Source organism: Malania oleifera, chromosome 1 (genome assembly GCF_029873635.1).
Source record: "Malania oleifera isolate guangnan ecotype guangnan chromosome 1, ASM2987363v1, whole genome shotgun sequence".
Lineage (NCBI taxonomy): Eukaryota > Viridiplantae > Streptophyta > Magnoliopsida > Santalales > Ximeniaceae > Malania > Malania oleifera.
This window is the reverse complement of record NC_080417.1, coordinates 29996214-30008408: the sequence shown is the minus strand read 5'-3', so window position 1 is coordinate 30008408 and position 12195 is coordinate 29996214. Positions and strand designations below refer to the sequence as shown.

The 12195-nt window shown below is 30.2% G+C and overlaps 1 protein-coding gene across 1 annotated transcript; it reads left to right on the top strand.

Annotated features, from left to right (window-relative positions):
* Nucleotides 1–1263: 1263 nt before the first annotated feature.
* On the top strand, nucleotides 1264–10667 carry LOC131155213 (photosystem I P700 chlorophyll a apoprotein A2-like). The gene is given in 9 exon segments (XM_058108229.1): nucleotides 1264–1419; nucleotides 1549–1612; nucleotides 1768–1832; nucleotides 1948–2119; nucleotides 2201–2520; nucleotides 9660–10536; nucleotides 10539–10582; nucleotides 10585–10611; nucleotides 10614–10667. Coding segments are annotated over 9 exon segments (1779 nt in total).
* Nucleotides 10668–12195: the final 1528 nt, after the last annotated feature.

The window sequence follows — 12195 nt, the reverse complement described above, 5'->3', positions numbered from 1 at the left end:
TATTTTTTATCCATTGTTGATGATTTTTCAAGATGCACATGGATATATCTCATGAAATCTAAATCTGAAACTCGCCTACTTCTTCAATCTTTCTTTGCATTCATTCAAAATCAATTTCAGACCACAGTTAAAATTATATGAACTGATAATGGTTCTGAATTCAATATATCAAACTTTTATAATTCAAATGGGATTATACATCAAGGATCTTGTGTTGCAACTCCACAACAAAACTCAGTTGTGGAAAGAAAACATCAGCATTTGTTTAATGTTGCTAGATCCCTTCGTTTTCAAGCTCATTTACCTCTTGTTTTCTGGTTTGACTGTATTTTGGCTGCTGCTTATATTATTAATAGAACACCAACTCCTCTTTTGTCAAATAAAACTCCTTATGAAGTTTTATTTGGTATGTCTTCTTCATACTCTCACATGCGAGTTATTGGTGCATTAAGTTTTGCTTGTACTCTTCCATTTAATCGTCATAAATTTGATGCTCGTTCTCGTCGTTGTATTTTTATTGGTTATCCTTTTGGCATTAAAGGATACAAATTATTTGATCTAAAAACTCATCAAATTTTTGTTTCTCGAGATGTCATTTTTCATGAGAATGTTTTTCCTTTTGCCACTTTACCATCGGATTATCTTACAAAACATTCAAATTGTGATATACCTCCACCTATTCAGTCATTAGATATTGTTCCTACTGAATTCAATTTTTCTTCTAATTTTCCATCTTCAGTTATTCCCTTATCTTCATCTTCTACTCCATCTACTTCACATGCTATTCCTCTTCGACATTCAATGAGATCCAGACATCCTCCTTCTTATCTTCATGACTATCATTGTTCTTTGGTCAGAAATTATATCTCAGTTCGTTCTCTTCTTCACAGTTCAGTTCAGAATGTTTCAGATAAACCATATTCTTTATCCTCTGTTCTGTCATATTCTCATCTTTCTCTAGTTTATCGTTCATTTTTGTTAAATGTTTCTATGAACTCTAAACCTCAATATTATCATCAAGCTGTACAATTTCCTGAATGGGGTGAAGCTATGAATGCTGAGCTACAGGCACTTGAGGAGAACAAAACTTGGTCACTTACATCATTACCTCATGGTCACAAACCTATTGGCTACAAATGGGAGTATCGTATTAAATATAATTCAAATGGTTTCATTGAGTGATTTAAAGCTCGTTTAGTAGCACAAGGTTACACTCAACAAGAAGGTATTGACTATTTTGAAACATTCTCTCCAGTTGCAAAAATGGTTTCAATTCGTTGTTTACTAGCTGTTGCTGCCACAAAACATTGGTTTGTTCATCAGCTTGATGTAAACAATGTCTTTCTTCATGATGATTTATCAGAAGAGGTTTATAAGAAATTACCTCCTAGTTATAAATTTCAAGGGAAAAATGATTTGGTCTGTCGCCTTCATAAGAGTCTTTACGGTTTGAAGCAAGCATCATGACAATGGTTTTCGAAGCTTGCCAAAACTCTTATTGATTACGGATTTATTCAGTCTAAATCTGATTCTTGTTTGCTTATTCAGCAATCTGCTACACATTTTACTGTTCTTTTGCTCTACGTTGATGATATCATTCTTGCAAGTTCCAGTATGGAATCCATTACTGCTATTAAGCAATTTCTACATTCCAAATTCAAAATTAAAGATCTTGGCTCTTTACGATATTTTTTAGGACTTGAAGTTGCTCGATCTTCTAAAGGGTTCTTTCTTTGTCAATGAAAATATATTTTGGATATTTTACAGGATACTGGTTTTCTTGGTTCAAAGCCAATCTCATTTCCCATGACTCAATTTCTCAAGCTTTCCAGGTCTGATGGTGAACTACTTAATGATCCTGTGCAGTATCGTCGTCTCGTTGGTAGATTACTCTATTTAACAATTACTAAACTTGATATTGCTTTTTCTATTCAAGTTCTTTCTCAGTTTATGGAGGCACCACTATTGCCTCATCTTCATGCAACTCATCGTGTGCTCAGATATTTGAAATCCTCTCCTGGACAGGGTTTATTTTTTCCTGTTAACTCCACTCTTAAGCTCCCTGGTTTTACTGATTCTGATTGGGCAAGTTGTCCTGATTCTCGTCTCTCTGTTACTGGTTTTTGTATATTTCTTGGAAATTCTCTTATTTCTTGGAGATCTAAGAAGTAGACAACTATTTCACGTTCTTCTGCTGAAGCTGAATATCGTGCTATGGTCACCACAGCCTACGAACTTACTTGGCTTGTTACTCTACTTCGTGATCTTGGTGTTTTGCTTTCTTTGCCCATTTCATTGTTTTGTGATAATCAAGCTGCAATACACATTGCTTCCAACCCCGTTTTTCATGAACGAACTAAGCACATTGACATTGATTGTCACTTGGTTCGTGATAATGTTCAGACTGGTTTTTTACGTTTCCTTCATGTCTCCACGCATCATCAAACAGCTGATATTTTTACCAAGGCTTTGGGTTCTGATGTTTTTCATTGTCTTCTACGCAAGTTTGGCGTGTTGAATGTTTTTTCCCCACTGCCATCTTGAGGGGACGTCTTAGCTACTTATTCTCCTCCGTATCTTCTACAGAGAATGTGCTGTCACAGTTCATCTGTAGGAATACAACTCCAGCGACTCCAACAGTTTTCTCTATTTCACAAACTAATTTTCAGTTGTATTTGTTAAAACAAATTCAGTTGTAATTTTTTGTTATTCTTTCTGTTATTATTTCTGTCATTGTATTATATAAACAGCATTGTAATTTCCCAGTTTAATATGACAAGAAGATTTATTTTCTTCTTTCTTTATATGTATTCCTCATTTAATTTAATTAGGAAATCTCTACTACCAATTAATAAAACAATTGGAGTAGTATTTAATTTTTATTTTTTGGTCATAGTATATTTGTAGTGTCCAGAGATACTTGTTACATAGTATGTAAAGTTAATTTAGAGAATATTTATTATATTAAATAAAATAATTGCGAAATAGTTTGTACATTTTTCTTATAATATTGCAAAAAGGAAAAAAAATTCAATGCTCATTGAGAATTAAATATTCAAAAGAATACCAACATGGTTTTAGTAGAGAATTTTTTTCTCATTTTTAAATTTTTCCCTATCCCAAAATGGGCTTTTAAAAATATTATCGAATTATTATATTAGTAGATTAATATTTCTAAAAGGAACTATCTATAATTTTTTTTTAAATAATTTGTGAAAAATTGCTTATAAATTATCATAAGTCCATGATTTTTAAAAAGTTATTTGTAATATTAAAAATTTTGAACCCTATATCACAACCGTGAGTTACATATATCTATACTATGCATAAAATTACAAATAGTGTAAATTAATTTTAAAACTCCATTTGATTAAAAAAAAAAAAAAACATAATGTATGATTTTAATCGCTAAATAAAAGATATATTTTAAAATAAAATAAGTAAATTCATCTTGTGTGTCCTAATAACATTGTGAAGTGTCTAATAATATTGTTCTGATAAATACTAACCTAATTTCTAAAATAAATATTTAAAATAAAATTATCATTCCAGATCTACCTTCTAGTAACAAGAAATGGGATGTAAGGACCTGAACCCGAGTGGGTTCCAGCACATAAATTTTTTAGTGGACACAAATAAATTTAAATTATTTTTATTATCAGAACACTAATTAGTTTTATTACAAATATATGTCTCAACTATTAAAATGCAAATTTCTAAAATTTTAAAGTACACCAACATATTCTAAATTATATTATGCTAAATTTTTTATTCTACTCCGTTCTTTCTATTCACACCCATGCACTTGTTATGCTAGATTTCTGGCACATTATTCAAAATGATTTCAAATGTAAAATAATTATTGGGGTGAGATGACGCTCAGTAGGTAAATAAAATTATTATTAGTGTGTGACCAAAATAGCTTTCATAATATTTTAATTTTGTAAAATAATATTTAATATTATAACTTCAAAATTATTTAAAATATATATATATAAATTTGAAAGTTTCTGTATAAAACTTTTACTATCATCTATAGCAGTAAAATTTTATAATCATATATCACAACTGTTAAACTAAACTTTTTAACTTTTAAAATTATAATTATAATACTCAATCATGTATATATATTTTTCCCTATTAAATTATTATTTAGACACAAAAATGTTTCCGTTCACATAAACATATATTTTTCTTTCAATTCATCAATAGTTTTGTATACGTAATTAAATATGTATATATACGTACTGTAAAGAAATACCCTTAAACCTGTTAATCATAAGTCATGTTTACCCCTATGACTTGTTTGTGCAGTTCGAAGACTGGGCTTAGCTAGCTGGCCAACCAAATTAAATCAACGTACATTATCATTAAGTGAAATTTTCCCTGTTAAACGTTGGTCTGACCCAGGTGTACACTCAAGAGAAATCTACTACTATATAAAACCACTTTGCTAATAGCGTGGGAGCGGTATCGAGCATTCTTAATTTCTAGTATTGTTTGAGTCATAAAGACTTTTGAAAACATCTTATTATATGATTTATACAATTTAAATAATATCATTAAAATCTCATTTTTACTCATATTTTCGTGAAATACGCCAGGTAAAAATCAACTCATGTCATCTTTACTCATATTTTCATAAAATATGTAATGTAAAAATAAACTCATGCCACACAATTTTCGTGTTAAAAATATTTTTTTGAATAGAAATTAATGCTATAAAATACTCGAAAGATTTAGAACATTTACTAACTAAAAAATAAACACAAGTATATTAAAGATAAAACTGGTATAATTGAATATACGTAAAAATAAATTCGAGAGAATTTTATGAAAAATAACTAATATAATCAAATTTACTTACAAATAAATTCGGGTATAAATTTTAAATAAAAATATAACATAATCAAATTTACTTACAAATAAATTCGGGTATAAATTTTAAATAAAAATCTAACATAATTAAATTTACTTACAAATAAATTCAGGTATAAATTTTAAATAAAAATCTAATATAATCAAATTTACTTACCTTTTACTTAACCTTGTGCTACGATCACAATGAATATCTTTAAAAAATGAGATCGGAAAGAGTAGGTGAGTAAGAATTTTAATTATAACAAAAAATCTCCTTCCACCACTAATTCTTTCACTCACTAATCATTCTCTTCCTTTGGAAATTTTTTTTGTGATAAATAAATGTTGAGAGTTTCCTATATATAAGAAAATTTTGAGGAAAACAATTGAATGTGTAAAAGTGTTCGCAGATTGGTGAAATTATAATTTTTTAAAATTAAGGAATGAGCAATGGATTAGGTATGAGTTAGGTATGAGATGTGAATGAAAGTCATGTACCATTTACTATTCATTTAATTATACATTTTCTATTACTAAATAAAATAATTTTAGCCAGATATTTTCCATTTTGACCAAAAAGTTATTAAATAATATTTTTGGTCTTAATATGCGTGTGGTGTACTCAGGTACTTGCTATTTTGCTATATACCTTGTTATCATTTAATTAATTTAGAAAATCTCTAACATTAACAGAGTATTAATTAAAATATTTTTTGGATAGTTTTAAGCTTTTTTTTATCATTATATGCAAATTGCAAGTAAAGGTACTTATCTAATTTTTATCATTAGACGCACAACTATGTCTCACATCACACTAGTAATAATGGAACAGGGAAATTTTTTTTTTTAATCTTTTTTTCTTTTTTCTTATCAAACCAATATTTTTTTTAATGAGGTTTAAAATAAAATGGAAATTATAGAACCAATGATAGTGCAAATAAAGGTATATATATTTGTTGACCCTTACCAGATTTTTCCTTTTAAGACTGTTTTTGTGAAACTCAATTCTTTCTCTTTTAATAAGTTTCCAGTTGTGTATAAGTGATGATATATATTAATCATTTGACACGTCATTTTCATAAGAATTAAAAAAGAAAACAGTGGATATGTAATCTACTTGATGTGTACTATTAAATTAATTAATGTAGAAAACCCTCACTATTAAATAAAATAATTTTCTTTGTATTTAAAAAAAATGATATTTAATTTCTTTGTTTGTAAAAACTGTATATTAATCCTTAGAATTACAAAAACTCGAGCCAGGAGCTTGAGAGATTGCCAACTCTCCAAAACAAACAAATGAAACTGAAGAGAGACACGAAATTTTTTCACAAAATGACCTCTATGGACAAGAAAAATAATTTCATATCAAGAACGAAGCAAAGTGTGCGAGAAGCCCGATGACATCAAATGTGAAGCTACAAAATTTTTCCAGGAGCTGCCTAGCCGGGTTGGCTCAAATGGCCGGTAAGGGTGACTTGTGACTTTGGTAACTTCAAGGTCCTGAGTTTGACTCCCCCTTGAGAGTTTACCCTAAATAAATTACCAGAGGTGCATCAATGGGCAGATAACTTTCACCCCCATCCGGATTTGGTGTCGCACCATAGTGTCCAAAGTAGTGCAATAGTGGTCAGAATTCCTGAATTATAAAAATAAAAAATAAAAATCTCAAGAGCTGATCATTACAAAATCTTTTGCGTAGAGGCCTCAATTATAGGGAAAAGGTTTCACAATCCTGTCACATCAAGATAAGGAGGATCTCGAGCGCCCATTCCTAGAAGGGGAAATTTAGAAAGCTGTGTTCTCAATGAATGGAGATAAATCCCCAGGTCCTGATGGCTTCACTATGTATCTGGTTTAGAAATGTTAGAAATTCATAAAGTATGATTTCATCTCGGCTTTCCAAAAATTTCACTCAAATGAAAATTTTGAAAGAAGTTTGAATGCTAGATTTATTGTTGTGTACTACTAATTTAACTTGAGGGATTATTGCTACAAAGTAATATAATAGTATTTAATTTTTATTTTTTGGTCATAGTATATTTGTAGTGTCCAGAGATACCTGTTACGTAGTATGTAAAGTTAATTTAGAGAAAATTTATTATATTAAATAAAATAGTTGCGAAATAGTTCTTACATTTTTCTTATAATATTGCAAAAAGGAAAAATTCAATGCTCATTGAGAATTAACTATTCAAAAGAATACCAACATGGTTTCAGTTGAGATTTTTTTTCTCATTTTTTAATTTTTCCCTCTCCCAAAATGGGCTTTTAAAAATATTATTGAATTATTATATTAGTAGATTAATATTTCTAAAAGGAACTATCTATACTTTTTTTTTAAATAACATTTTGAAAAATTGTTTCTAACTAATTATCATAAGCCCATGATTTTCAAAAAGTTATTTGTAACTATTAAAAATTTTGAACTCTGTATCCACAACCGTGAGTTCCATATGTCTATACTATCCATAAAATTAGAAATAGTGTAAATTAATTTTAAAACTCCATTTGATTAAAAAAAATAAACATAATGTATGATTTTAAACGCTAAATAAAAGATATATTTTAAAATAAAATAAGTAAATTCATCTTGTGTGTCCTAATAATATTGTGAAGTGTCTACTAATATTGTTCTGATAAATACTAACCTAATTTCTAAAATAAATATTTAAAATAAAATTATAATTCCAAATCTACCTTCCAAATAGTGAACTTTACTTCTAAAAAAAAATTAAAGATAAACTCATTAACTAATCATTAAAAAAACAAGAAATGGGATGTAAGGACTCGAACCCCAGTGGATTCCTACATATAAATTTTTCAGCGAACGCAAATACATTTAAATTATTTTTATTACGAGAGCACTAATTAGTTTTATTACAAATATATGTCTAAACTATTAAAATGCAAATTTCTAAAATTTTAAAATACACTAATATATTTTAAATTGTATTATGCTAAATTTTTTATTCTACTCTACTCTTTCTATTCCCACCTATGCATTTACTATGCCAGATTTCTAGTAGACTCTTCAAAACGATCTCAAATGTAAAATAATGATTAGGGTGAGATGACGCTCAATAAGTAAATAAGATTATTATTAGTGTGTAGCTAAAATGAGCTTTCATAATATTTTAATTTCGTAAAATAATATTTAATACTATAACTTCAAAACTACTTTAAACATAAATATAAATTTAAAAATTTATGTATAAAACTTTTATTATCATATATAGTAGTAAAATTTTATAATCATATACTATAACTGTTAAACTGAACTTTTTAACTTTTAAAATTATAACTATAACACTCAATCATGTATATATATTTTTCCTTATTAAATCATTATTTAGGCACAAAAATACCTCCGTTCATATAAACATATACTTTTCGTTCAATTTATCAATAGTTCTGTATACATAATTAAATATGCATATACATGTACAGTAAAAAAACACTCTTAAACATATTAATCATAAGTCATGTTCACCTCCATGATTGGGTTGGGCAGTCCGAAGACTGAACTTAACTAGCTGGCCGACTAAACTAAATTAACGTACATTCTCATTAAGTGAGATTTTCCCTATTAAACCCTGATCCGACTCAGGTGTGCACTCAGGAGAAATCCACTACCATATAAAATCACTCTGCAAACAACGTGAGTGCACTTTGATCCGTTTAAATTTTAAGTTACAGTATCGAGCATTCGTAATTTTCTGTATTGTCTGAACCATAAAGGGTTTTGAAAATATCTTATTATATAATTTATATAATTTAAATAATATCTTTAAAATCTCATTTTTACTCATATTTTCGTAAAATACGCCATGTAAAAATCAACTCGTGTCATATTTACTCATATTTTCATGAAATATGAAATGTAGAAATAAACTCATGCCATACAATTTTTGTGTTAAAAACATTTTCTTGAATATAAATTAATGCTGTAAAATACCCGAGAGATTTAGAACATTTCTTAACTCAAAAATAAATGCAAATATATTAAAGATAAAACTGATATAATTAAATATGCGTAAAAATAAATTCGAGAGAATTTTATGAAAATAACTAATATAATGAAATTTACTTACAAATAAATTTAGGTATAAATTTTAAATAAAAATCTAACATAATCAAATTTACTTAAAAATAAACTTGGGTATAAATTTTAAATAAAAATCTAAAATAATCAAATTTACTTAGTTCTTACTTAATCTTGTGCTACGATCATAACAAATATCTTTAAAAAAATGAGATCGGAAAGAGTGGGTGAGTGAGAATTTTAATTATAACAAAAATTCTCTCCATCACTAATTCTTTCACTCACTAATCCTTCTTTTCCTTTGGAAATTTTTTTGTGAAAAATGAATGTTGAGAGTTTCTTATTTATAGGAAAATTTTGGGGAAGAAAATTGAATTTATAAAAATGTGGGGAGATGGGTGAAATTATAATTTCTTAAAATTAAGGGATGAGCATGGATGAGTTAGGTATGTGTTAGGTATGAGATGGGGATGGAAGTCATGTGGGAGAAATGGGAGTACTTGCTGACACTCCCATTTAATTAATTATTTATTTATTTTAATTTTTTTATAATTTTTTGTAAAATCATTATTATTATCATTGTTATTATTTTTAAGCTATGTTTTAGTAATTTTTTTTGAAAAAGAATTATATTCAAATTTTAAAAACTCATGTGGACTCCACATAATCTTATAGGCCCTCACACAACTTCAAGACTCAAGTGGGTCCTACATAATCTCAATAGTTCTCACACGGTTTTAAGAGCCTTACACAGTTTCGGGCCTCATGTGGTATTGCATTTATTTTTCTCGTCGCTGGTCATATGTATAGAACTAACTTCGGGATTGGGCACAGTATGAAAAATATTTTAGAAGCACATATTCCTCCGGGGGGTCGATTGGGACGTGGGCATAAGGGTCTTTATGACACAATCAATAATTCGATTCATTTTCAATTAGGTCTTGCTCTAGCCTCTTTAGGAGTTATTACTTCCTTGGTAGCTCAACACATGTACTCTTTACCCGCTTATGCGTTCATAGCACAAGACTTTACTACTCAAGCTGCGTTATATACTCATCATCAATACATCGCAGGATTCATCATGACAGGGGCTTTTGCCCATGGAGCTATATTTTTCATTAGAGATTACAATCTGGAACAGAATGAGGATAATGTATTGGCAAGAATGTTAGACCATAAAGAAGCTATCATATCCCATTTAAGTTGGGCCAGTCTCTTTCTGGGGTTCCATACCTTGGGACTTTATGTTCATAATGATGTCATGCTTGCCTTTGGGACTCCGGAGAAACAAATCTTGATCGAACCTATATTTGCCCAATGGATACAATCTGCTCATGGTAAAACTTCATATGGATTCGATGTACTTTTATCTTCAACGAATGGTCTGGCATTCAATGCGGGTCGAAGCATATGGTTGCCTGGTTGGTTAAATGCTATTAATGAAAATAGTAATTCACTATTCTTAACAATAGGTCCGGGAGACTTTTTAGTTCATCATGCTATTGCTCTAGGTTTACATACAACTACATTGATATTAGTAAAAGGTGCTTTAGATGCACGCGGTTCCAAGTTAATGCCAGATAAAAAAGATTTCGGTTATAGTTTTCCTTGCGATGGTCCAGGACGAGGTGGTCTTGTGATATTTCGGCTTGGTGGACAGCCATTTTATTGGCGGTTTTTTCTGGATGTTAAATACCAGTGGATGGAGGTTACTTTTTATGGGCATTGGAAGCACATCACACTATGGAAGGGGACGTTTTGAACGTTTTTAACATATGAGTCGTCTTTACTTAATTGATGGGCATGGTTAAGAGATTTTTATGGTTTTAAATTCTTCACCAACTTTCAATGATATAACCGTTTGGTGTTTATGTGGAATAGTTTATCGGTCTGGACATAGGATGGTCTTATTTGGCCATCTTTGTTTGGGGCTGTAGGAGTTTATGTTTTAATTTTTTGGCGTGGATATTGGCAGGAATGATGGAGGCTTTAGTATGGGGCTCATGATGAACGCCACGCCTTGGTAATTTGATTCGATGGAGAGGGAGATAAAACCAGCGGCCCTCTTTCCATTGTGCAACAGATTGGTTGGATAGCCCACTTTTCTGTGGTTTGTATATTCATTTATGCGGCTTTCTGATTCCTACATCGGGGGCAACTTTGGTAATTTAATGCTTTTTGTTTATGTTTGTGTTGGTTGTTGTATCTGGGAAAATTCTCTTCTTTCGATGGAGAGGGTCTTTTTCTATTATATTTCTACATCTAAGCATCGACTGTCTCATGATACTAACTACTAGGAACTAAACTATTGGAAACTAACACTATTTTATGGCACCGAAAACGTTGATTCCGAGGGACAAAAAGAGACAACTTGGAACGAAATATCCTTTGATTCGTTGATCCTCACAAAAAAAGAACCGAAATAAGCAAAGTTCCGTCTTTGAACGACAAATGGGAAATTCCTTGGACGAAAGTTACAATCCCCACCACGTAATAGTGCACTACACGTCTTCATCGACGTTGGTTTCGACCGGAAGCTGAGAGAATATCGTGACTTTCGGCTATTCCTGGACACGGGACACCTATTCGTGAATGAAATGGTTCAGCAGGTTTGTTGCCAGGAGGCAAAAAAAAACAAGATCAGTTGGTAAGAATTAAAACATTACGTTATTTCCATGATCATTATCAAACGAGGCGGGACCCCTTATATTATATCGTTGTTATAAATAGGGTTATTCTATATTGTTTTTACCAGCTATGGTCTAGGGGTCTGCGTTCAATCTTTGTTTGTCCATTAGTTCTCAATCTTCTCTTCAACGCGGGGTATTAGTTGGGATTAGATTTTTGGTTGAGCCAGATTGGTAGCTCGCAAAGGCTCATAACCGTGAGGCCATGGGTTCAAATCCCGTTCTCCGCAACCATCGTTTTTGTCAAATCTAAAAAAATTTGGTTACCTTGCTAAAAGTAATTAATTACCATCTTGTTTGACTTTTTATTTTTTTTTTGAGTGTGAAAAGAAGGTAGGATAGAACCATTACATTATAACAGTCAATTTACCGAATCCTTAATCATATTAAAACACATTACTTCATTCCTGGGCTGGGCGGATAGCGGGAAATCGAACCGCGTTTTCCTTGGCAAAAGAGAAATTTTTACCCCATCGACCCATTAGATCCGCATTTTTTTTATTGTTTTTAATTAAATCAAACCCAAAACAAAATAATTATTCTATTTTTATAAATTGTAAGTATAAAAAAAGTAACAGGTGTATCTAAAAACAGTAAGTACTC